The sequence below is a fragment of the Trematomus bernacchii genome, unplaced genomic scaffold (genome assembly GCF_902827165.1).
Source record: "Trematomus bernacchii unplaced genomic scaffold, fTreBer1.1, whole genome shotgun sequence".
Classification (NCBI taxonomy): domain Eukaryota; kingdom Metazoa; phylum Chordata; class Actinopteri; order Perciformes; family Nototheniidae; genus Trematomus; species Trematomus bernacchii.
In genome coordinates this window covers 3,641,806-3,669,750 of record NW_022987607.1, presented here as the reverse complement: position 1 = coordinate 3,669,750, position 27,945 = coordinate 3,641,806, and the positions used below count along the sequence as shown (strand labels likewise).

General features: G+C 40.5%; 1 protein-coding gene across 1 annotated transcript in view; it reads left to right on the top strand.

The window, feature by feature from the left end:
• The first annotated feature begins 300 nt into the window (after positions 1 to 300).
• kcnk9 (potassium channel, subfamily K, member 9) overlaps positions 301 to 27,945 on the top strand; it is a 50,307-nt gene continuing 22,662 nt past the window's right edge. Inside the window, exon 1 of the mRNA XM_034131160.1 lies at positions 301 to 598. Coding sequence (XP_033987051.1) covers positions 316 to 598 — 283 coding nt within the window. The 5' untranslated portion in view covers positions 301 to 315. The remainder of the gene's footprint in view (positions 599 to 27,945) is intronic.

Sequence of the window (27,945 nt, the reverse complement as noted above, 5' to 3'; positions counted from 1 at the left end):
GATCTGGGAAGCAGCTTGTTGATGGCACTGCGCACCGGGAGGACTTGGTTTGGGCAGGTCTTGCGCAGGGTCTTTCGGCTGCAGGGCTCCTGGTCCAGGCGATCGAGCAGTCTGTTGTGTCTCTCCGCGAACCAGGAGCAGGATCTGGGCTTCTGTCACTACAAGGCAGGGGGGGATTTCTACCGCGGTCACGGGAGCGCACCTTTCTGCGCCTCCTCCTCCAGGCGCTGTCCACACAGTTTTCCCCACGCTTGCTGCGTCTTCCCGGGGAATCCGAGGGGACATGAGCCCCTCGGTCGCCGGTTCCTGTTGGCCATGAAGCGGCAAAACGTGCGGACCTTGTCCCTGATCATCTGCACGTTCACATACCTGCTCGTCGGGGCCGCGGTCTTTGACGCCCTGGAGTCCGACTTCGAGATGCGGGAGAAGGAGCAGCTGGAAGCCGAGGAGAAGCGTCTCCAGGGGAAATATAACATCAGCGAGGATGATTACCGCAAACTGGAGACCATCATCATGGAGTCAGAGCCCCACAGAGCCGGGGTGCAGTGGAAATTCGCAGGGTCATTTTACTTTGCCATCACGGTGATAACCACCATAGGTAAGTGTGAGTCTCTTTTGGTAAGTCTCTTAAAGCAAAACCCCATAACCACTACAGGTGGTGTTATATCGCTGTTGCGCAACAGGACGTGGTTTATTATGAGGACATTAACAGTTCCATGGCAGCAAAACGACCCATAGGCAGTAATAATAAGGTGAAAGCACATTTTCACATTTCTATAAGTCTTAGGATAAAGTTTTTACGCAACATGTTGCAGTCGCTGCTCTGAGGGGAGCTGGAGCTTTGTCTGAAACACCACCACATGATGTTTCTCATACTAACTAACACTGACGAATGACGTAACGCTCTCAGAAGACTGTTAAAACACATGTATAATTTCCTTTGGTGCAGCTGTAGTGCGTAATTATTCAACTTTGACGCTGCGTAAATGAGATGCAGCTCTTAGGCTGACAGTAAAACGAGTTTCGGGGGTAAGACACGCCGAGATTCACTATTAAAGCGAGCAGAGAGGAGATGTGGAGGATGACGAGGCTCTGTGGTGCTGAAGGGACAGCTCCAACGGGTTCAGGAGTTCGGAGAGTTTATCAAGTGATGCCACCTAAACCGATCCTGGATCACTTCTTACATGTTATTTAGCCTCCAAATGTGTATTCATAAGGTTAGGATTAGATCGCTTAGAGTTTGGCTGCAAACAAGTGGCTTCACAACAAGTGCTTGTAAAGGATAGATGGGTTTAGTGAAAGCTGGTGATCGAGAGAAATCACAAACCTGCACGGTAAATCAAATATCCAGAACTGCCTTTACTTGTAATGACCCCCCCTAAAAGGAGTTGTGTATTACATCAGTTTGACGCGACTTACGATGATGCATTTGCGTCATAAAGATGTATTTCAGGCAGTCTAGGAGCAATGAGTTTCTCTCCGTTTTACTCTTCACAGTCAAACCACATTCCACCTGCATTTGAATCCTGATGAAGCTGGAGTTCATTGCATTCAATTAACTGTCCAAACGGTTAAAACGAAGTGGCAGGACATTTAAAACGAACTTCTCTCCTTTCCGCAGAGGTCACACTGAGAACAGTTCCTCCATTATTGAAGAAGTCACACAGTGTTTTAGAGGAAGAGGACTTTGTATTCTGGGGGAACTAATGCACCCGGCCTGTCCTCCAGTTTGCCAGGCAACACTTAAAGAGGGACGAGCAGAGAGTGAGGAGCCACTGTTGTTTCCAGGCTACAGCAACGAGAGCCATTGTAATATTCATGTCGTGTGAAGTGGTTATTCACTGCTGCTCCTCTGTCAGGAAACAGGGCTGCATGCATTATCATACTGTTAACAGGGAAGAGAACAGGGAACAGTCAGACGTGCACTGTCAAATATACAGGAATGGAGTATTTGAATGCATGCTATAGTGAGGCTTAAAGTGGGACAGAACCGAAATGTTGACACTGATTGGATTTATTTGATTAATGCAATGGAGAAAAAAAAATTGTTTTGCAGAACATCTGATATTTCTTGCTGACTGCAAAGCCCAAATTACAAAATAAAAAAACAATATTGTGAAGTAGTATGGTGAACCTATACATTGAAATTGGTCATATCAGAATTGTGATAAAACGTTACCAAATGTGCAGGCAGGTAATTATAAACTAACAGACTGAGTTTCTGAGGGGGCGATTTACACATTTGCAGACTTGTGATCATCTAAAAAAACAGTATAACACAATTCATTACAGTACATTGAACATCAGTCAGATTCATTTCTATACCATTTAACATATATATATATATATATCAGGAAGAAATCCTTCCGGATTATAAAAGACCCCCATCACCCCAGCCACAAACTGTTCTGTCTGCTGCCGTCTGGCAGGCGTTACCGCAGCATCCGGACTAAAGCAACCAGATTCAGAGACAGTTTCATCCCACAGGCAATAAGACTGCTAAACAACTGAACTGTTGAAACAACATCCATAACATTCATCTGCTACTTAGTCATTATTTATCTATTTCTCTAATATATCATTCCAATAACTTGCATATAGACTCTTATTTCACTATTTCACTTTTTTAAACTATTTTTCTTTTGTATTTACTATTTACTATTTACTATTTACTTGCACTATACTTTTCTGTTTATCTGTGTTATTGGGAGGCTGTGGCTCAGTGCTTTAGTGCGCTGATCTTCGAATCAGAGGATAGCAGGTTCAAACCCCACTGCAGTCAGCATGTCGTTGTGTCCCTGAGACACTTCACCCCAAATTGCTCCTGTGGGGATTGTCCACAGTATTGAGTATGTAAGTCGCTTTGGATAAAAGCGTCAAACAAGTAACATGTAATGTAATTGTGTTGCTCTGTTGGAGAAACCTGTGACCTAAGAATTTCATCGGCATAACTACACTGTAGCTATGTTCATATGACAAAATAAAGAACCTTGAACCTTGATATATATATATATATATATATATATATATATATATATATATATGGCATGTTGTCATGGATCCGAATGGGAAAATATTGTTACTGTTGTATTGACAAAATATAAAGAGAACCTCATATCTTATCTTAAAGGACACGTCTGGTGATGTTCTGTACTCTTTGTTATCATCACCAAACCCCATAAAACAGACCATAAACCAACAATGAACTCATCACACAAACTGTTCTCAAGCCTGATATGTTATTCCTCTGGACCATAGAGCTCCATTTTGTTCAGACAATGTTAGACATGTACATGATCTGCACAAATGCACTGGATAAATTAAAATGTACATTGTAGTTTATTGTCACTCAATCAAAGATTCAGCGTTCTGATGCTTTAAACCTGTAAGAAAGACATGTGTATCAATGCGCAGCTGAAAATAGTCCCTAACAAATGCACAAAATGCACAAAATCCCTCGTACACTGAACACATTAGCATATTGTATTTAATAAAATCAGATCTTCATGGGTTTGGGACAGAGGTCAAAACACAGGATGCATACATTAGGAAAGTATTGACGGACACAATTATTGTTGGTTTCGGCTGTTCCTGGGATTTGTTTACACAATCCATCATCATCTCTTAAAGACAGAATGTGACCTCTTTTCACCCTCTGTCTGAAACCGGAGCCCTCTGTTTGGTTAGCTGGCCGGCTCTGTTGTGATTGGTCAACCGCTTATTAGATGTCCCGCCCCTTAGCCTATCACGTACAATATGTTGGAGCCAATAGAACACAATACTGCGGCGTGTGGCGCGGTGGGTTGTGCGCATGTGTTCGGATCAGGGGGTCAGAGGTTCAAACCCCACTGCAGTCAGCATGTCGTTGTGTCCCTGAGACACTTCACCCCAAATTGCTCCTGTGGGGATTGCCCACAGTATTGAGTATGTAAGTCGCTTTGGATAAAAGCATCTAACAAGTGACATGTAATGTAATGTCATGTCATGTGATGTGATGTAATGTAATGTAATGTAAAACTAGCCAATAGAAGTGCGTTACATAGTGATGTCGCTTTTTAAAGCAGGCAGATTTCCTTTAGCACTGATAGCAGGTCCAGCGCTCTTAGAATGATTTGCAGGACGCTTTTAACCAGCCACTCATGTCTTTAGGAGGAATGATTTGAATATCACACTCAAACAAAGCGTTAATCTGATCGCGTGAGATGCATCCCCTCACACTCTCACCTGTTGATGCCTCGGAGGGAAATGTATCTCTCAGAAATAATGAAGCTAGATGTATTCCTCTGCACTCATCAACATTTATTTTGGCCGCTGAACGTGGGAGAATCGGAAGCATCGCTGTGCAACTGACACTGCTGCACAGATAAGGAAAACAATTTGGACTGTGTCAACTATGAGCTGTTTGTGGAAACTAATTACATTTGGTGCGGGACAGTGAACATGGTACAGAGATATCTATTAAGATATGTAGAGCTACTGGACTGTGTGTCACTGCCAGACGTGTACACTTACAGCAGAATAAATCACTGTGTGTGTGTGTGTGTGTGTGTGTGTGTGTGTGTGTGTGTGTGTGTGTGTGTGTGTGTGTGTGTGTGTGTGTGTGTGTGTGTGTGTGTGTGTGTGTGTGTGTGTGTGTGTGTGTGTGTGTGTGTGTGTGTGTGTGTGTGTGTGTGTGTGTGTGTGTGTGTGTGTGTGTGTGTGGGGGTGTGTGTGTGGGTGTGTGTGTGCGAACAGAAACACACATCAATCATCTGCTCACTGAAGAAATGTACCTTATTCGCCCAAAAGTATTATATATACAGCAGGCGCGGCTGCTCGGCTGCGCGGCTGCGCGGCTGCGCGGCTGCGCGGTTGCTCGGCTGCTCGGCTGCTCGGCTGCTCGGCTGCTCGGCTGCTCAGCGAGACTTTATCTCCACAAAATGCTACAGTTTTCTTAGGGAAAATTGAGTTACATAATACAATAACATGGAGCTAAAGTGTATAAATATAGTCTATCAAACAAAGTGATGCAAAGGCTACTCCAAAGTATGCTGGAACAATGTCTTCAGGAACGTTTAGGTACTAAATAAACAAATGACTTGAGTCTCAATATAGATGTTAATGATTTAAAATCGATCTTATGGCTCCCCTAGATTCCACCGGGTCCGTCTGCGGCGCGTTACGGGCGCGTTACGGCTGCGCCGCGGTGCTCACGGCGATCGCGGCCACTCTAGTCAATGGGTGCTATTCCACCACATGCGGCACGTTACGGCTCAGAAGTGTCCCAGAAGCGTCTCGGCGCAGGGCTCCTCTAAAATTAGGATCGAATCCTATTTTTGTCGCGGCGCAGCTGTAACGTAAGGTCGGGCAGGCAGGAAGTGGAACGTTCAGAGCTATATAGACCTATATATATACACACACAAACTAATTTTGCAGACCCTATCCCTCCGTAGTCTTTCAAGTAGGAGGAGAAATGCCAGCGTTCTCCTCCGGTTAACAGGCACTGTGTAAATTATATATATAGAATAATTATGATGATGAATGGATTTTTTTACCACTAAAATACAGCAACACATCTTTGATTCATGTCGTTTATAACTGGAATATTACAATTATTATTAACTTTGTCTGTACAAAGTAGCCTGTCCAGGAAATATGCCCAAATCAACAAAAACTGCGAGCCGGCAGGCAAGACGCTCCGCTTCTGAAATGCTTCTGAAACGCGCCTGGTAGGGTATGACGCCGGAGGAGGCCGGACCAAAACCGCAACGCGGCGCAGACGGACCCGGTGGAATCTAGGGGTGATATTTCAGGGTTTTGCTGAGTCATGTCATGGTCAAATGAAACTCTTGGATCATGATAGTAGGTAGAGCACAAAGGAAACAAAGCAACTCTCCTAAATCACACAGCTTGCTCGACCTGTTTTCATCGTGTATTTGAATCTGCCTGCCTCAGATCTAGAAACAAAAAAACGTCCTTGTTAAAGTCTGACTGATCCTCCGGCAGAAGAAGACATTTTTTGTGCAGTAATGTTTTGTCTTTGAATGTGTGGCAGAGCATAATACCAGTGCCATTAAAAATGAAATAGATGTAATAGCAGCAGCTGTAGTCGTAAACCCCTTTAGTGGAGTAATAGTAGTTATGATAATAATAGCTGCAGGATAATTTAAAAAAAGCAGAATCTCAAACATGCACTTTAAACTCATGGTCTGAGGCTACACATTTACTCATGGAGGATTAAAAATAAATCTGTAACCTACAGCTGGAGGCCTCACATGACTGTCGTATTGATAACAGGCAGTTTCAGGGAAGTACTACTGGTAATCTGCATCATATGCTCATCACCATTATCACAAAAAAGGCTTAATGTCTGAAATTGCCAGCTGTGACACTGTTAGCACTTGTCAGCTGTCCTAAGGGGTCTATCCAGAGTTATCCCACAAATGGACTATTTTTATACCTGTGAATAATTGCACCTAATGTGACACTCAGCGCTGACACCATGTGAAGCGCAATATGTTCTCACTCAACTCTGATTTTTATTATTATTATTAATATGAAGACTTTTTTTGTTGAATATATAAATATTATCATGAATGTGGATAAATACTGTATTTTAACAAAACAGTATTCTGTTTTTCACATTTGTTATTTTTTTAATCTGTTCGAAATAAAGATTGAAATTAAATGAAATGAATGGGAAGGGAAAAGTGATAACCGTGTACAGTGGTGCTTATTTATAGGAACAATTGTACATACCTTTCTCCTGATGTCTGGGCATGAGTTTTGTTGGGAAATCTAAAACGTCCTGAAATGTGAAAGTTATTTTCTCAACTAAAGAGTACTTGTAAGACGGACTAGAATCACAAAAACATATACTTCTTAGTGGTATAGAAAATGTAGATACTTTTACTTACTATTTCCATCACAAATCTCTATTGTGCCTCTATTTCAATAAAACAGAGATGAATTGAAATCAGTGAGACATTGAACACGTCTTTTCAAAAACACTGAGATTGTTTTGATTGTTTGAGTTTTGGGGGTGACGGTATGGGATTTTTTAAGTCTAATTATTTTGAACCGTATCTCCAAAGTTCTCTATTTATTTCTAATTACTGTAAGAACTTAGTGTTTACTTTCAGACTTGAGAGCCTGTGAAACAGCATTAATACCGTCAACAAAACTTGAGCAAAACTCTCCCTGAAAGCCGGACTAATGAAGTCTAATCAGGGGGAGCCGCTCTTTAAAAGCGAAATAAATGGCAGACAAAAACATAATTGCTTTTTTAATGAACCCAATATTTGCTACAAACAATAATTAAATGAAAAATGTGTTCTGAGAATTAAAATTAATTGCACATTTTACAGGCTGTTGCGTTTTGGCACCTCGATCACTTTGTACATGAATGTCAAAACTAACCGATATGTCATTTTTTATGAAAGGCCAACCACCAAAGAATCAGCCAATGAAATGGTTGCTAACCTGTTAAGCACCGAGCCTGTTTTTCATGTTTCAGGCTCAAAAATGACATGCCCAAAACAAATTACTACAACTTAACTTCTAAAAGGGTTATATGAATAATTTCTTTTTATCAAAGCAAGGGTACATCTGTGAGTTGGATTTAGAAGTGTCAGAATCAATATAGATGTTTTTTATTTTAAAGAAAATTCAGATTTGACATAGTAAAAAACTGTAAATTATAGTGTCCGTCCAAAAATTCTTTTTTACAGATAGTGAAAACTACCCTTGGATGATGGGTTAGTAGACTAAAAGCTTTAGGAATCCAAAGTACAACATATAATAAGTACCCTGTATCAAGATTGATGCAAAACAAGTGACATTTTACCTTTTTAGAGAGGTTTAGCCAAAACCACCCCACCTCTGAGGTGATTTGGGTGAAAATGTTTTTTTTCCCATATCTCTGGCCCCCCTTGCTCGATTTTGATGGTTGACACCTCTTTCTGACCGTTAGAGCCAATAGAATCGAAGGGGGAGGCCCCCACACACACACGTTGTGAAGAGAAAAGGTGGGGGCTGCGCGCATGTAATTTTGCATCAGAGTGGACCGATCTCTCACTCTGACATTTGGAAACTAAAAAGCAGTTTTATTGCTTATGGATTATCAGAAATCATTTCAAAGAGGACACAGACACATAGGATGAACCTATGGATTAACTGCAGCATCGTTTTTTTATCGTTTTAATGCCATTGAAGACCAGTTTTGACCAAGGTAAGCCATGTTAGCGTTTCTAGCTACTTAGCTCCACATGTTATGATGTACGCTTTCGTTTATAGCGTCGCAAATGTTTATCACTGAGTGTTGAGGTGGGCACCAAACGATTCAGTGTCTCCAGGGGACCCAAAACGAGTGGTTGGCTGTGCATCTAGGATAAGTAATAAGGGAGTTATTGTGAGTTTAGTTGCAGAGATAGGTTACATTTTTTTCGCTCGTGGCTAATTCAGAGGCTGAGTGTTAGCATTGTGGGTTTTTAGCGGATGGTGCGTAACAGGCTAACAGTTGTTATCAGGGGCATAGATTCGAGGTGGTATTGCCCTACCCCCTAACTCAGGGGTGTCAAACTCAAGGCCCGGGGGCCAAATCCGGCCCGTGACTTCATTTAATGCGGCCCCACAAGAGCTCTGAAAGAATATAATACGTTTATTATACGGTTACATGCCGATTTACAGAAGCACGTTGCCCATAAACTACATGTCCCACAATGCATCTCAAATATGATTTTTTTTCAGAATTTGACTTTTTTTCAGAACTTGATTTTTCTTTCTTCAGAATTTCACTTTTTTTTACATCTTCAATTTTTTCCCAGAATTTGGCTTTAAAAAAAACAAAACATTTTGTGACATTCTCACTGAAGAGACTTCCAATGATTTGCCCTAGACTTCTGCTTTCAGACGTAGTTAATTATGAAGTTATTGCCCTATCCGATAATGATCCAATGCAGAGGCAATAATGTCATATAATACATAGGTTTATATTAAATATTTATATATGTATATATATATAGTCTTAAAGTTACAACCGGCCCTTTGAGTGCAACCAAAATGCTGATGTGGCCCGTGATGAAATTGAGTTTGACACCCCTGCCCTAACTCCTAGTTGGCTTTGTATGCCACTAACATCTATTGGTAAACTCAATTAGACGGGTTTTCACAAGTAACCAGTTCTCAAGACGATAAAAAGCCAAATCACGAGATTGCCTTTTGGGCCAATAAGCTCTGTTTCTTTCTGTCTGCATTCAACCAAAGCCTGATTTAATGTAATTCATCACTTCTACCAGAACGCTTCATCTCAATATGAATGCAAAATCGTAAACACGTATTTTTAAACAAATTAGTTTGAACCCAGACCATCTTTCCTAAACCTAACCCACTGGTTTTGTATTTGTTTCAATTGAAATTTTCACCATGTGTTCAAAAGTAGATGATTTGCCTATTTACTCATCTAAGACTTTGTGACGACTTTACGTATTCCAGTCCAATGTTCACTCTCATTTTAGCTATTTAGCTGTTAGCATTTTAGCTTGTTTTGGTCCCCCACCAACACTGTAGTAAACTCCTTGTTGGCTTAGCTTTTAAAAAGTCCACTTTCCATTAGTTAGGTACTATCTGTAGTGTATTGTACTGTCGCTTTTTAGTAAACCTTTTTGAGTTTTTCTGAGAATAACTGCTTGCTGCTGCTGGAGAAGGAGAACCTAAACAATGCGTTAAAACTCTCTGAATAGCGGAGGGGAACTACAGAGTTAGGTGATAATCCAATGTGGATGTAGTGGGTTTTTACACTACTTTGTAATATATGATTTCCAAAAGTCAAGGTTAGTTTATTGGGTTGAATATAGTACAGGATTGTAAACATAATAGTAGAGTCAATTGCTTCTGTGTTGTAGCGCGATCACATGACTACAATATCCTCTCAGATTCATCTCCGTCCTTTCTAATGGAAGTGATTTCTGAAGATGAGTCAGATGCCGTTTTTTTTTCTTTTCTCGACCTATTGTGCCAGTCACAGTTTCCATTACGCTGAGCAGCAAGTGCCACTTACACATTTCTTGATTTGCAGTCACACATTATATACAGTTTATGTGCCAGGAGGACGAGGCCACTAACAGAGTGTGCATGAGCAGAGCCTTTGAAAAAGCCATTTTATTAAATATACGTTTTTCATAGCGACACATTAAACTATTATGATTACAGATCATTATGTAATTCATACTTTAAGAGAAAATCCTGTTTATGTTTTTGTTTAAAGTGAGACACTACAGTTTATTTTAACTAATAGATATCAACATGAAACCTCCCCGGCTTGTTACAACTATTAAGATAATTACCTTTTTATGACAAGTTTTCTGAAATGTTATTAGTTCGGCGAATAACTGCCAATTTGCCGAACTTTCTAAAGCAGAAATCTGAATAGTGGAGTGTTTAAAATCTCTTTTTTTAGACATTTTAAAGTCAAAGCTTTTTGCATTGGGGATTTATGATATTTTTGGTTTTGCTCAACAAATAAGAATATTCCCTTAAAACAGCCATGTAAAACAAAACAAAACATTTTCACCAATCTTCTAGGCATGGGCTTTTTAATATTGATCATGTAGATCAGGGGGGTCAAACTCAAATACACAGTGGGCCAAAATAAAAAAATGGGTACTAGTGGAGGGCCGGACTGGTTCAATGTTTATTGCAGAACTTATTGAAATGAACTTATTGCACATATTAAACCTGGAACTAACAAAGCTTCAATTATTGCCTATAAAAACAACATTACACATTAAATAATCAGTTGCATTCATTTCTTATGGCTCCATCTGCAGCTTTTCCAGAGTCATTTCTTATGATTACATTTTTCCACAGGCCAACAACAGCTTCAACAAAACTATTTCCCTCAAAGAACAAACCAAACATGCCCTGTTGTCGTGAGAGAAAAAGTGCAGAAGGAAACATGTAAACTCAGTGTGCTGCTCTGTGATGCTAGCTCAGATACTTGGCATCTCATCTTGGGTGCAAGTTCATCAATGTTTGGGGTCAGGCTCTGAGCTGAGGAGACCCTCAGGATGGAGTGAAGGTGTGCGTGCAATATACCGGCGGGCCAGATCTAATAGTAATTAGAAATGATCCTGCGGGCCGAAATTAAATCCACCACGGGCCTGATTTGGCCCCCGGGCCTTGAGTTTGACACCTGTGATGTAGATCAACCATCCCTTTAAAAAACCTTTAGGATTTAGTTAGGAATGAAATTAAGGAAACGGCCTTTCAATAAATGTAACTCATTCATTTTGTTCTCAATACAGGTAAATAGGGTGAACAATAAACCTAACAGACATCACAGTGAAACTTCATGAGTTACTTTGAGACGATTCTTTTTTGTATTTCAAGTTTTTTAAGAGAAATGTTTGGATATGCAAAAGAGGCATTTACAGATTACAGAAATCCACAGAGGCGAATAGACAAAGTTAGTTGCATGTGACTTTTTATTCATGTATTCAAAAAACAAATAGGTGTTTATCGCCAGACTCGTCTCACACATTCAAACAAAATGGTCCCACAGCACAGGAAAGCAATTTATATATGATTTAGATACAATACATCTGACTGAAGGAAATGATACGGTGCCTATAAGGGTTAGGGGATTGAAATGTCTTCAAGTGAGCATTAGCATACAACAGCATGTGTGTGATTTGTGTGCTTCTCCACACAGATAGAAGCTGCACTCTCAGCTGTCATGCTCCGGTTGATAATACACACTCTCATCTTAAAAGGCATTGTTGTGGTAGTTCCTGAAGATGTGAAGCATGTAGAAAGTGATGCCGTGGGTTAATGTGTGCGAACTTGAGAAAGATGGGCTGGAGAGAGGCTGTTTTTTTGTTGCAGATTGTCCATCTGTTTCTAGTCATGGACTGATTGGAGAGTGTGATGCTCTATCACTCGTTTTCTCCTCTCAGGCAGCGCAAAGAGAACCTGTTGATGCTCTCATTTCAACGTCAAAAAGCTCTTCCTCCACGAGGGTCAATAAGTCCTCATCTGATTTTCCGGATGACATCTGGGCGGTAATACCCGGGTTCCCATTACTTAGTATGGATTATGTAAATCTCCAATACATCAAGGACACTGGATCTGTTTTCTCGAGCAGCAGTCAATAACATGATTGGGCATGTTTTAAACCCAGGTGATTGGCTCATTCATTATGCATGATACTGAGTTTCACACCAGGTGCAAATACAAGGATTAATGGCTAATGTCATGGAGGCAAATCTTCAGAATGATGAGACAAGTTGTGAGCTTCATGATGACAGTGTTTTTCACGGTATCTATTTACATTTTTGGCAGTTTTTTGCAATGATCTGAGCAAAACTAATTATAGAGAACACTCCGATTATCATATAGAACGCAGAGCACCGGTTCACCGTCCATAGTAAAAAGGCAACCTGTTCTTCTGCAATGTAATTTACTAGTCATTTTCTCAAACATTCGGGTTCAAGGCATTTATGGAAGAACATATTGTAATCATAAGTATTAGTTCACTGAAACTCAACCTTTTTTTGTGCAAATACATCCCAAAAGTGCATATTGTGTCATTCAGTATACGCCAAATTGTATGTGACTTTACACACTAATTAGTTAAAAATGTGAAGTTCATGCTACATTTAGGCAGAGAAATGGATGAATATGAAATGTACGAATGTATTGCAGCAATAAATAGCTTTTATTGGAAGACCCATTATTTGCATCTGGGATTTTAAATGATTTTGTTTTGCACTTTTCTCCCAGTTAGATTTAGTCTCTGTAACAAAGGAACATTCATGTAACCCAAAGTGAGTACAGATTCTTGTGTTGTTATCCCCTCACACTGCTGTTGCATTACCTGGACGTCTCCACACAGATCTGTCAATGATTAATGGAGAGTTGAGTGCTTTTGTTCTCTTGAGATTATATTTCCCTGACCTTAATTTGTCAGATAGAATCAGTGAACGCCTTGCCTCTGCTGCTGCTTTGTACTCGGTTGGTTTGTACTCGCCTTTGTACTCAAAGCAAGAAAGGTGTTAATACACTGACTGCTGCTTATTGAAAGATGATGTGAGGCATTCACCCTAGTTGCACTTTGTTGCCAGTAGATTATTTTCACTTTGCTGGAGTGTCCTACTGGGAGCTTGATGCAGGTTTCCACACCGATCGATGTGAATGTGTTGGTGCTCTCTGTGGGAGTCGGCCACTCAGGAGCCGGCTCTTTCCACCGCTCAGAGGAAGCTCCCTCGGTGCAGAAATACTCCATATGTCCACTATCCTCATCTTCATTTGCCACTCTTTAGATTTTGGTGTGGTGTGGCTTTTTCTGGTTTCTAATAAATGTCAAAACAATAAATAGAAAAATAGAACAGGACATGTTTTTAAGTGCATCTGCTTTTCCATCTCTTATACATTTGCACACATTTTACAATCCTGGCGTAATGCGCTTCTCCTGAATGCTAATGTGGAAGTTATATTTACAATAGACAACTCTTCAGTCTCCCCCCCCCCGCAGGTTAAGAGTCTGGGTGTCATCCTCGACAGCAAATCTCATATCAGTCATATCATTTCCCAAATTGGGATCAATAAAGTACTTCTTATCTCATCTTATCTTATCTTATTATAGGGCCTCTTTTATACGAAGCATGTCGAATACCAGACTTCCTTTTCATACTAAGGCCACAACAAAGACTTCTGCTTTTCTGGTCCTCACACTATAGTCAGGTACTATTCTAAGTTTGATTGGCATGTGAAGATGTCTGTCCACAGCGGCCAAGATAAGCCTCTCATCTTATCTGTGAACGGGCCCCTTAAAGATATTGTATCTGACTCACCTTTAGGCGGAGTGGGCTTTTGAAAGCTGGCTGTTCTCCCCTCGGTCTTATTCCTGGCTCAACACTTGTCAGTCATCTTAAAAAGCTATCAACCTTGAAACAGCAGCCGCCCCGAGGCTGAGAAAAAGCAGCATCCTGTAGCAACAAGAGATGAAGCAACAGATGGAAAACACAGGAAATCTGATACAAACAGGCGGTAGCTTTAGCATAGTTAGCTTCACTTGACTGCTCTGGTATTACAGTTTTTGTTACCACTTCTCTACACCGCTGATTTCATCCACCATGACAACATCAGTGGATTGTGACCAGTCTTTGTTGAGTGTCTTCTCGTCTGTGTGAGGAGAGCAGCCCCGCAGGCTTCCTCTCACTCTCAGTTTCTTAGAGGATTCAAGTGCTGGGCAAGGTAGAGTAGAGCAACAGCCAAAGAGGGCTCATCCAGGCTCATCCAGGCCCAAGTGTGCCAGCGTGACTGGAGAGTGGGAATGGTTGTTGATCCGTAGTGCCTCTTTGTAGTCGGGGGGGTCCAGGTGGTGATTTTCTTAAGCTGCTGTTAGAGAGGAGCCATGTTGGAGGGACATTTAGGAAGACACTGGAGGCAGACAACATGTCCTGACACAGGGAGACAGTCCTGAAATGGTGTGCCTCACTTTAAAGGTCCCCTAGTATACTGTTTTTCATCAATATATTATAGGTCTCAGATATATACAAACATGTCTCTGAAGTGTTTGGCTCCAAACACCAAACAGATCATTGCAGCATTACCCATAATCCCCTCTGTTTCAGCCCTGTTTCAAAAGTGCTGATTCTCTGTCTGTTACTTTAGATGAAAATAAGGAGCCCCTCCCCACGCCCCTCTGAGAGAGATTTGGTTACAAAGAACACAATGGTGCTCTAGGAGGAGATTCAGGTGATAAGGGGGGGGGGGGGGGGGGTTACCTTGGTTGCTGATTGGCTAATGGTTACACAAGACAAAACATCGTTATGACATCATCAAGTGGCCAAAATCTGATCTGCTCATTTTCAGACAGGTTTTTATAGAAATGGATCAAAAAGAGAGAGAATCTTTGTTCCTGAAACTTTCAGAGTCTCTTTCCACAGAGGGGACACATGTTGATGAAGAAGAGACATGAAGAAGAGGGGACACATGTTGATGAAGAAGAGACATGAAGAAGAGGGGACACATGTTGATGAAGAAGAGACATGAAGAAGAGGGGACACATGTTGATGTAGAAGAGACATGAGGAAGAGGGGACACATGTTGATGTAGAAGAGACATGAAGAAGAGGGGACACATGTTGATGTAGAAGAGACATGAAGAAGAGGGGACACATGTTGATGTAGAAGAGACATGAAGAAGAGGGGACACATGTTGATGTAGAAGAGACATGAAGAAGAGGGGACACATGTTGATGTAGAAGAGACATGAAGAAGAGGGGACACAGGTTGATGTAGAAGAGACATGAAGAAGAGGGGACACATGTTGATGTGGAAGAGACATGAAGAAGAGGGGACACATGTTGATGTAGAAGAGACATGAAGAAGAGGGGACACAGGTTGATGTAGAAGAGACATGAAGAAGAGGGGACACATGTTGATGTAGAAGAGACATGAAGAAGTGGATTTTTAATGTCACTTATATCTTGAGGACAGAAAACTACCATAAAAATACTATATATTAATATTATTTACTAACCAATGAAAAATAGCTTAATCTGGTGTAAAACTGTAAAATACTCAAATGTAAAGCCTGGATATAGATATTGTATTGTATTTGCTAGCGGTCATGGGATCAAACAATGTGGCTTTGATGTACGTTTTTTTGATGCTAACGTTTACTTTCAAAATTAAAAAAGTCAATTTCCACCGTTGACCCCATTGTTTACCCTAACCCGTATACCCCAGTGAGGTTTACAAATGAAGAGTTTGTTGGAATATACAGAATTTCAATAAAAAACAAGCATGGTTTTAATATCCCGTTAGAGTTAGATTAATACCTAAGCAGCGCTTTCATAATCTCGGTACTTGCTGAATCTTTCTGGTTTCTAATAAATGTCAAAACAATAAATAGAAAAATAGAACAGGACATGTTTTTAAGTGCATCTGCTTTTCCAGCTCTTACACATTTGCACACATAATGGCATAATGCACTTCTCCTGAATGCTAGTGTGAAAGACAGGTAGAGAAACGTCTGTAGCAATAACCTGCTATACAGTAATTACTTCACGTAACTTCATCTAAACATAGTTTTTTCTTTACATAACTAACCCTAACTTCTGACCTCGGTGTACCAACGTCATACGATAACATAACGCTCATGACTTTTTATGAAAATTAAATTAACATGAGGAACATCCGCTGCAAATGGACTGCTGATTAATTATACAAATCTATTAATGCACTTATTTCATTGAAATATTTATTGAATCCTATATTCTCCAGTATATGAGCCAAGATGATCTTAATGAAGTAAGTTATCGAAAAACAGACACTGCAGTAACACCTTTATCAAATATTGACATCAGCATATTGTATAAGACCTTTTAATTCATGTTTCTAATGTTCAATATATACAAAAAGATGGAAATAGTTGATATATTTTGTTTTTAGGGCCTAATTCTTGAAAGAAAAGTTGTAACATTGTGAGCCTTATTATGAATAGATTGAGGCAAATTAGTCATTTTGAATAATGGGCTATATAAATACATTTTAATTTGATTTTAATCTTCCAAGGAGGTGATTAGCATAGCTTAGCATCATGGCTGGAAGCAGAGGGGAAAGCTAGCGTCTGCTGTCAAATCTTTTCTGTATTTAGTAGCAACTACTGACCCTGGATGGGAAGTCTAAAGGTATTACTTTTTGATATTTCATTTGATTTGCTGACAATAAGAACATTCTTCATTCTCTTGTGTCCTTTCAGTGTTAAACCTAAAGACCTTTGAGACACCCATTTACAGTATGTATTTATCAGCCCACTTAATGACTGTAATCAGTTGTTATCACTACAATTGTAATTCTTCAGACGAAGTGAAATCGTCAAACCATACCAACCCGCACGATCCAAACTGTTGCAGTTTTAACCACATAGTTCATATTATCAATCGGAAAAAAACGAGTGGTTATGTTTAAGCATAAAATCATGATTTGGGTTCAAATAACTCAAGTGACATTTCTAAAATAAGTAACAAACATTAGTGAAGAACATTTCCTACGTTCCATAACTTTTGTACGTAACCTAAAACATGCATAAACAACCTCTTGCCTAGTTGGACTTCACTCTTTTTTATTCAACATCACCTTATATCCTCCTTTGCTCCCTAATTCATTGACGACTTTTTACTTTGACTTCTTACATGTTGAACACAAACACCTGAACTTTCTACTTCTTACATGTTGAACACAAATACCTGTACTTTCTACTTCTTACATGTTGAACACAAATACCTGTACTTTCTACTTCTTACATGTTGAACACAAATACCTGTACTTTCTACTTCTTACATGTTGAACACAAATACCTGTACTTTCTACTTCTTACATGTTGAACACAAACACCTGTACTTTCTACTTCTTACATGTTGAACACAAATACCTGTACTTTCTACTTCTTACATGTTGAACTCAAATACCTGTACTTTCTACTTCTCACATTTTCCAAACAGGCTGGTTCCTTTAGTTTGAATGTGTGTTTGGTGGCGTGATCATTATTATTTAGAGTCATTGCGTGCCTATTGATTTGAACACGATCCGTGTATCCATCATTTCCTGGTCTTCTCTAAAGAAGAGGGACCAATGAAAACGTTGTCATGTTGCCGTTGTTCAGCATGGAAACATTCATTAGCTAACAATGACATTATTGTTCTATTAATATAAAGGGAGGTCAGGTACTCTTTAAAACAGCTGCTAGTTATGGGTACTTTTTACTGAAGTACATTTCAAAGTTCTTTACTTTGACTTGAGTAAAGAAGTTTAGTCAGTACTTCTACTTTCACCAGAGTATTTTTAAACACGATTATCCGTACTTCTACTTGAGTAAAGAATGTGTGTACTGTTGCCATCTCTGGAAGCCGGTGGTTGAACTCCTCACCTGAACCTAACATATATTTAGCAGTGGGGTTCAAATGGACTCTGAAGCCACAGAAGTTCTTCCATTTCCGCCGCGTCATCATTTGGCTGCTGCCTTCGTTCTGATCCCCTCTGTTCACCCCATGCTGTGAGTCAGCGTGAAACAGTCTCCAGCTGCTCAGCCACAAGACAGATTTTAATTTCATCCCATTGTTACGCTCATGCTTTGTGTTCCCGGAGTCACACATTCTGCTCAGTTCCCCTCTCTGACACGCTGCTTGCTTAAACACCATAATGCTCCGGGGTATTTTATGTAATTTGTCAGTGGGTACAGTAAGAGTTCATATGACCAATACTACTCCATCACAACCACCTGCTGTTCTCCCTCCTGCTGGACCCTGACAATCATCTTCCCTCTGCAGCTCTGCACTGTAATGCCCTCCCACACGGCCTTATCACATCCACTTTATTCCATGTGTATAAAGAGTGGGAGTGTGTGGTCTCCTGTATGAGTTATTGCCGTGGAACAGCAGCATGAAACGAGCGTCGGCGGCTTGTGCACAGTGTGTGGTCCACTGCAGTTTTTTGATGCACAAGTAGTGTCTCTGATACTAATTGCGGTACCCTCGGAGGGTGGGAGACAAATACAGCGTGATAGCTCAGTGATAGTAAAATTACATAGGGGTGAATAAAACAAATAAGACAGCGGGATGATTGGCTGTAATTGTCACAGCATATTCTTTCCGTTTGCATGGCATTGCTGCGAGTGCATGTTGACATCCTAATTGTCTGATTATTATTTCAGGATAGATAACGGAACGAGTTATTATCGTGACACCTGACACCCAACGTGTGCTTTTTGGGAGTAATCAACTGCATGACTGCTGAAGGTGTTTGTGCAAAGTTATCATGATGTGTGTAATGATTTACATGAATACAATTAGTCTCATTGCATGGGTATTATGAATGATGATATGATGTAGAATTAATTGCCTTGAAAAGAGACGTGATGTTTATACTTTGTGAAGGAAGTATTGAGATCCTTTTAGGATATCAACTTGTTGTTTGTTGCAGTGGAGATTATTCAGAACTGTTAAATAAGGATAATTTCCATTATTGGATTATTCTGCTGATACGTTTCTCCATTCATTGATTTATTCTTATATCTTTTTTAAAACTCTTTCAAATCATGTACATACCGAAGCCCTAAGAGGCATGTGAGGAGAAAAACAATCTTATGATCTATTGTTTAAGAATAAACATAATCATTAAATGTTTTCTCCTTTAGTGTTACTTAAAGAGTCCTCTCCTGCTGATGATCAGGTGTATATCAGTATGTAGTGTCTCTACTTTAAAGAGTCCTCTCCTGCTGATGTTCAGGTGTATATCAGTATGTAGTGTCTCTACTTTAAAGAGTCCTCTCCTGCTGATGTTCAGGTGTATATCAGTATGTAGTGTCTCTACTTTAAAGAGTCCTCTCCTGCTGATGTTCAGGTGTATATCAGTATGTAGTGTCTCTACTTTAAAGAGTCCTCTCCTGCTGATGTTCAGGTGTATATCAGTATTTAGTGTCTCTACTTTAAAGAGTCCTCTCCTGCTGATGTTCAGGTGTATATCAGTATGTAGTGTCTCTACTTTAAAGAGTCCTCTCCTGCTGATGTTCAGGTGTATATCAGTATGTAGTGTCTCTACTTTAAAGAGTCCTCTCCTGCTGATGTTCAGGTGTATATCAGTATGTAGTGTCTCTACTTTAAAGAGTCCTCTCCTGCTGATGTTCAGGTGTATATCAGTATGTAGTGTCTCTACTTTAAAGAGTCCTCTCCTGCTGATGTTCAGGTGTATATCTGTATGTAGTGTCTCTACTTTAAAGAGTCCTCTCCTGCTGATGTTCAGGTGTATATCAGTATGTAGTGTCTCTACTTTAAAGAGTCCTCTCCTGCTGATGTTCAGGTGTATATCAGTATGTAGTGTCTCTACTTTAAAGAGTCCTCTCCTGCTGATGTTCAGGTGTATATAAGTATGTAGTGTCTCTACTTTAAAGAGTCCTCTCCTGCTGATGTTCAGGTGTATATCAGTATGTAGTGTCTCTACTTTAAAGAGTCCTCTCCTGCTGATGTTCAGGTGTATGTAAGTATGTAGTGTCTCTACTTTAAAGAGTCCTCTCCTGCTGATGTTCAGGTGTATATCAGTGTAGTGTCTCTACTTTAAAGAGTCCTCTCCTGCTCATGTTCAGGTGTATATCAGTATGTAGTGTCTCTACTTGAAAGAGTCCTCTCCTGCTCATGTTCAGGTGTATATCAGTATGTAGTGTCTCTACTTTAAAGAGTCCTCTCCTGCTGATGTTCAGGTGTATATCAGTATATAGTGTCTCTACTTGAAAGAGTCCTCTCCTGCTCATGTTCAGGTGTATATCAGTATGTAGTGTCTCTACTTTAAAGAGTCCTCTCCTGCTGATGTTCAGGTGTATATCAGTATGTAGTGTCTCTACTTTAAAGAGTGCTCTCCTGCTGATGTTCAGGTGTATATCAGTATGTAGTGTCTCTACTTTAAAGAGTCCTCTCCTGCTGAAGTTCAGGTGTATATCAGTATGTAGTGTCTCTACTTTAAAGAGTCCTCTCCTGCTGATGTTCAGGTGTATATCAGTATGTAGTGTCTCTACTTTAAAGAGTCCTCTCCTGCTGGTGTTCAGGTGTATATCAGTATGTAGTGTCTTCAATCTGACCGTTAGTGATGTCCGCCGGCTGCTGTGGGTCAGCACCGTCACACAGAAGCTGCTTTGGGTCAGCACCGTCACACAGAAGCTGCTTTGGGTCAGCACCGTCACACAGAAGCTGCTGTGGGTCAGCACCGTCACACAGAAGCTGCTTTGGGTCAGCACCGTCACACAGAAGCTGCTGTGGGTCAGCACCGTCACACAGAAGCTGCTGTGGGTCAGCACCGTCACACAGAAGCTGCTTTGGGTCAGCACCGTCACACAGAAGCTGCTGTGGGTCAGCACCGTCACACAGAAGCTGCTTTGGGTCAGCACCGTCACACAGAAGCTGCTGTGGGTCAACACTGTCTTTGTGTTGCTAAAAAAGACCCAAGACGTCAGTTTAGCGATGACCTTCTGACTGCAGCAGAACATATCCCTGTTAGGAGAGTGTTGGCAGAGCGGCAGCAGGCCACGCCGGGCCAAGTGGTGTCAGTTTCTCCGGGGAGGGGGTTTTAGCGAGGACATTCACGAGGACCTGTTGCTAAGCAGCACTGGATGGCTTTATGTCCCGATGCTGGGCAATGCGCTTCATTAGAGGAGGCCTAACAGGGGATATAGAGACACCTGGGACAGTTCAGAGTCCTGCCTGGAGCCAGAGACCTGACTTTAAACGTCTGAAGAAACTGTAATGACATTTTAACAGACTGAAACTCAATTTTGTGGTTAGTTCTTAGTCTGCGAAACACTTAGCAACTTGTGTTAGAGCCAGTGCTTTGTTTTATCAGGAAGGTAATTGTGACGTCTGTAGTCAACACACTATAAAAGACTACAATTGCCACGGCGCCTGCTCTAAAGTGACAGTGATGGGAAGCAACCTGCTGGAAAGAAGCCGTTGAGAAATAGTTTTTAACCGTACAATTATCCTTTAAGTTATCAAGTTATATAAGCCTTATCAAGAAGAAAGAATACCTAAGTTGTTTGTTATTTTATTTGAGTTTTGCCTATTTGTTTTGAATATTGTAAAGGCCTCTTTTCTTTGTTGTATGTGTACAAGTTTGTTATTTTATTTTGAGCAAACACATCGCATAACATCATCTAGGGGGCCAAGCAACTCTTCAACTGTAAGTCATTTAAAGGAAAGAAAACGAGTTAAAAACATCTGTTTAAGGCGTCTAGTGGCTTGAAAGAAAAACAAGGAAAGAAGCCTCGACAGCTTGCATAAATTCAACTTTATTCGGCACATTATTATTATCATTGTAAGAAAGGGGTTATATTTCCACCTGATGAATTGTAGTCTAATATTTCTTATCTCCACAAACTCCAAATAGAAATATCTGTCTCTTTAGCAGCTAACTGCTACACTATATTCAATAGCTAGTTGCTAACGGTTTCCCTCCCTGTTGATTTGTGCTTGAGATCGTGTGCAGCGGACTTTTAGATCACTATTAGTGGTTTCAATAATCTGCATCTGCTGAAATGCTCTGTATAGCTGAGGGATCTGCAGAGTCAGCTGATCATTTGCTGTCACAACCAATGACCTCTCACATACAAGAAGTCATAAATATTGATTATTACTGCTTTGAAAAAAGATGGGGTTCAATCAAACATGGCCAGCATTCCCTGAGAATTGTTGTGTGCAGATAAGGAAGGTAGAATAATAAGCATTGCATTGTCTTTGTGTTCTTGTCTGTCAGCAACATTATGAAAACAAACTACTGGTGTGATGTTCAAGAAACTCTGAAGGGTCCAAGAAGAACACAATGGGAGTGGATCCATTTATACGAGAATTATAATAAACCTTTGTTAACAGTGTAAGGACAATTGTTGCTGCACTGCTGTTGGAATAATTAGAAAAACTAGATCCAGTCAATAGTAACATTCACTTGATGTTGTTTCTGCAAAACAGATCAAAGCTAAGAGCCCAGGAGCCGAGTACGAAAATAAATGTTTGGTGATCCATTTTCTAAGACTTATACAAGAAGTCAACGGGGGATATAGAGAGACACCTGGGACAGTTTAGAGTCCTGCCATGGAGCCTGGATGTAGCCGAGACCTGACTTTAAACGTCTGAAGAAACTGTAATGATTGTGCATCGGGACGATTGACCTGTAATGCGTTTAGTGTAAATCTCTGCAGACGTTTAATTGACATTTTATAGGAAGTGCAAGAAGATTATGCTTTGAAGTTAATGACAGTTAGAGCTGATGTTGCTACAGCGCTCCAGGTTACCCATGATCCTCTAGTTTATAGGCAAGGCAAGTTTATTTATACAGCACCTTTCAACACAAGGAAATTCAAAGTGCTTTACAAAAATTAAAGACATTAAGAAATAGTGCAGCAGAAACTTATTATAAATGGCATTTTAAACACTCATTTCAAAGCAAAGATAATAAAACATGAATAACACAGGTGAATAAAAGTTACAGTACAGTGTGAGATATGAATATATAAATGATACATTACATTACATGTCACTTGTTAGACGCTTTTATCCAAAGCGACTTACATACTCAATACTGTGTGCAATCCCCACAGGAGCAATTTGGGGTGAAGTGTCTCAGGGACACAACGACATGCTGACTGCAGTGGGGTTTGAACCTGTGCTCTCCTGATCCGAACACCTACGCTATAGACCACTGCGCCACACTGGGCCTCATCTTGCGGAGGGTGCCTCAACTGAGCCGAAAATGCGGCGCAATTAGTGTGGCGCGCGGCACGGTTTCGCCGCTGCGAGGCTCCACTAGCAACCCCTCACCCCCCCCCCAGTCGACGCTCCCGAAACAGAGGGCCTCATCATATAACTTTGCGTGGGGCCTCATGTTGGCCAGGGACGGCCCTGATCCTCAACAGGGAGGGAAACAGTTAGCAACTAGCTATTGAATATAGTGTAGCAGTTAGCTGAAAGATACAGATATTTCTATTTGGAGTTTGTGGAGATAAGAAATATTAGACTACAATTCATCAGGTGGAAATGTAACCCCTTTCTTACAATGGTAATAATAATGTGCCGGTTAAAGTTCAATGTATGCAAGTGTTTCACAGACTAAGAGCTAACGGTAAATTGAGTTTCAGTCTGTTCAATTAGGGACATAATGTGCAACATGCTGTGCAACGTCACTCTTCAACGATGGAGCAGAAATCCATTCGGCTCCCGCCCATAATTGTGAGTTAAGAACCAGTAAGCCTTCGCTGCTCAGCACTAATTACTGGCCTTTACGTTATTGACAGTCCATCGACGTTTTCCCCGAGTGTTTATTGGTAAAATAACTTTAAAGTTGAAGGCTGTTTCCAGGAATAGCTTTTGCTTTCAGTCCCTTTGTTTTATAATCTGGATTTTTAATGTGTTTTAAGACCGTCATTATTTCTGGAGGGCTTTTTGAAGCCAAACACAGGATATTAAAACCGCTGCCAAGGAGGTTATGTGTTCTGTTAGTTTGTTGGTTTGTTTATTGGTGTGTTTGTATTTAGTAGAAGAACTACGGGCACGATATTCACAAAACTTGGTGGAAAGGTGTAGCATGTTCAGAGGAAGACACCTTTACATTTGAATGTGGATCCAAATTGCGCCGGTGGATGTACACATTATTTTTCACTTATGAAAACAGCTTTCACGAATACATACACTGTTCTATTGCCCTTGTATTTAACAAAATAGTTGATGGCAAAAAATGACATGATACGCAAGTTGTAATAAATGGAAATGATGCGTTAAGGCTCCCATTTGACAGGAAACATTATCATTTCTTGACAAAACGTCTTTATTGTCCCTTGAATATCACCTCATGTGTCCTCAACAATTTTTAAATGTCAATCTAAAAAGTGCATCTCGCATAAAGGTTCCACTCATTAATTCCCCCATCAAAAACAAACAATGCATTTTTTTGACCGTCGACATCGCCCGCTGTGATATTCGCGTGATCGCTGAAGCTCCTGACAGCTCAACTTTATATATTTAAGTCCTCTAGTAATGTGTATCACTAGCTCTCAGTGTTAGATCAGTGGAACGGACAGAGGACTTCACAAACAGTCTTCAGACGAGAGACTTCAAAGACAGCTCACAGCGTGCATTTAAAAAAAGAGGAAATTATCGTAACATCCTTTCAAATGAAACATGAAATTATGATTTGCCTTGAAGGTTGCAGAAGCATGAGTCACCTTTGTTAATACCCATCTCCCCTGCGGTGTTTTATCACTGGAATTGCTCCTAGACAGCTTCGCACTGGGGACTGAAGTGAAAAACTGAAGAGTGGAGAGGGGTGCTACAATGACTATCAGATAAGGTGTCCGCTGACTCATTGTTGATTAGTAGTTTTCAGGCCTCTGAGTCCCCTTTGTGAAGGTATGTGTGTGTGAGACTGAATGCATATGAGAGGGTTGGAAAGATCTGCGAGGCTATGTCCGTTGACTCAAACTGAAAACCCATCTGTCTTCCTTGTAAACTAATCTCCATCACCTAGTTTCCATCTACATTACCATCACTTCAGTCACATGCTTTTATCACAATACTTATCTCTTACGGCCCGTCCACACAGCAGCGTTAAAAAAATCTTCCAACGCTTCTGCCCATTCACTTTGAATGGGGTGACGTCACTTTGCCTCACTTTTCGCCGAACTGCATTGTGGGAAGCAGAGCGGAGATTTCCAGGCATCTCAGGATTCAAAAGTTGAGCAATGTTCAACTTTTGAAGCTGAGGTGGAAGCGTCAGCCAATCAAATCCCATTTATGCAAATCTGACAGTTCAAGTGCTAGCCAATGAAACGGCGTGTATGCTGGGAGAGACATACCTCATTTCCTCATATTCCAAAACATGGAGGAGAAGTTAGCGGTAGGGAATCACCCGGTGCTTTATGACCAGTCCCTATTTACCTACCGGGATACAAACCGGAGGAGCCAGGCATGGAGGGAGGTGGCAGAGACAGTGGTAGGTTTTCGCCTGTTTGGGGAGTTTATATCCAGTTTACTTCGGGCTTTTTTGCTTCGTATGTCGGGGGCGGGAGATTCATGTGATTGGTTGTTGGTCGCGTTGCTCGCAAAAAATCCCCAAGCTTCAGATACGCCCTCCTCCAAGATTTTTTTAACGCTGCTGTGTGGACGCTCCGTTATGCTATGACGTTTGTATTTTGTTTTTGTCTTTGCTTTTGTTTGCTTTGTACAGCCCTTTGAATCATTTCTTGTGATTTAGGGCTATAATACACTTTGATTTGATTTGATTTGATTTGAAAGATAAATGGAGAACAGCTGGATTGAATCTGAATAGGCTGAACAACATATTTATTTATCATAACCTCATCACCATTGTCGAGAGTTGTCAAGAAAGTCTGATACTCAAATGAGATGTTTCATGTCATTCATACCAGAAGGAGAAGTATCTCCCTGATATATATATATATACATATATAATGTTCAAATCCCTTTTGTCCGGTGATCCTGAACTAATCTCTCCTGATCTTGCAGCATGTTTTATTAAAGGGTTGGGTTTTATGAAGTTCAGGTTGTATGAGTTACTTATCCATAGTCAGTGTTTTACATAGAATGAAGGTTGTCACACTGTTTAGAGAAATACACAGGAGTACAGGCTCTGAAGCTAAATAATGTACTGCAGTGGACCGGGCCGCAGCAATTACAGCCACTCAAAAAAAATCCATATCAGTTATGGAAAGTAAAATCCATCTTTTGATATTTTCATACACAGGAAACTACATCTATGCTCTTTTAAAAGCCAACAGACTCATTTGACAAAAACAGTTATTTTACCTCGAAAACACTGAAGTTCCTGTCCTCCCATTGCTTCGATCAGTTAGTCTGTTTCTGTTGTTGTGTGACCTCAGAATCTATACAGTACTAACTCTTAAAAACACCAAAGCGGAACAATTACAGGAACAAACTAACTGATTTTCAATCAGGAGAGACGGTTTTGATGTAAGAAAGAATACATATTTATTGCAGAGATACACAAATGAATGTAATGGTGATTTTGGCGAATAGTGTGTACAGACCCTGGATTCAGAGGGACAGGAGGTGAAAAGGGGTGGAGGAGGGTTGCGTAGAGTCACCTGAAATGACAGCTGTCAGAGGGGGGGGAGCAGACTTAAAAGGTTTGGCAGAGCGCTGTGATAGGCTCTTGAAATAGTGGCTCTGGAGGAGCCTTCCTCGACATTGAGAAACACCCAGAGAACATAGTGACATATTAATGTGTTACTTGCGCTTTTATTGGCTAGCGCTCCCACACATTGTACATGATAGGCTAAGAGGCGGGACATCTTTAAGCGGTTGACCAATCACAACAGAGCCGGCCAGCCAACCAACAGCTGGATTGAATCTGAATAGGCTAACTTGTGTTCTTTTATTCAATTTTATTCTAGTTTTTATTGTGTTTTTATTGTGTATTGTGTTTTTAGCACTTCTTAACACGTGGCTTGTGTGGTCATTTCATCTCTTATGATTCGTATGATGTTTTAATGCTTTGTCAAGCACTTTGTGACAATGTCTTAGAAAAGCGCTTTATAAATAAATGTTACTTACTTTACTAACCAATTAGAGCAGACTGGGCTCTGGTTTCAGACAGAGGGTGAAAAGAGGTGCTGCAGCACAGGCAGTATGAGACAAATAAAGAACATTTTGAACATTAAAGTATGGAGACATGTCACTGTAGAGACACTAAATACTGATATACACCTGAACATCAGCAGGAGAGGACTCTTTAAAGTAGAGACACTACATACTGATATACACCTGAACATCAGCAGGAGAGGACTCTTTAAAGTAGAATTTACCACAGCAATAAGTCATATTAGAGCGGATACATTTGTGAAGACGTCAAACGGTTGGCCTCTGCGACAGCTTGGCTGAGTCATTATCTGTAGCAACGAGAACAACAAAGGAGGGAACGATAAATAATTCATCCAGAAGCTGCAAACGTTAACTGACATGTGTTCTTTGCAAAAAAACTTGGATGTTGTTTTTCTGTTATCCTTAACTTATTGATGAACGTTTGATCCTTTCATGGAACTACAACACAAAGACATGAGGTATTAGCAGCAGCTCTCTGCAGTCTGTTGCTCTGATAGAAACCAGTGAGCAGACGTAATGTCATGCTCCTATTGGTCAGTCAGACATGTGACCTGGACCAGATGCTATTGGCTAAAACGGTTACATGATGCATGAAATGTCATTGGCTGCTTAGATAATCAGCGTTGGATGTACTGATGCAATGAAATCAAACAGCATTGGCGTTGTCAACAGGAAGATCCAAACAATACAGTATTTATTTCCAGCGATGGTTTCAATTGTCTCTTAATCACGCAAATAGATATCATATTGATCATTAACTTTAAAATGTTAACAGCAAACTAAAAGGA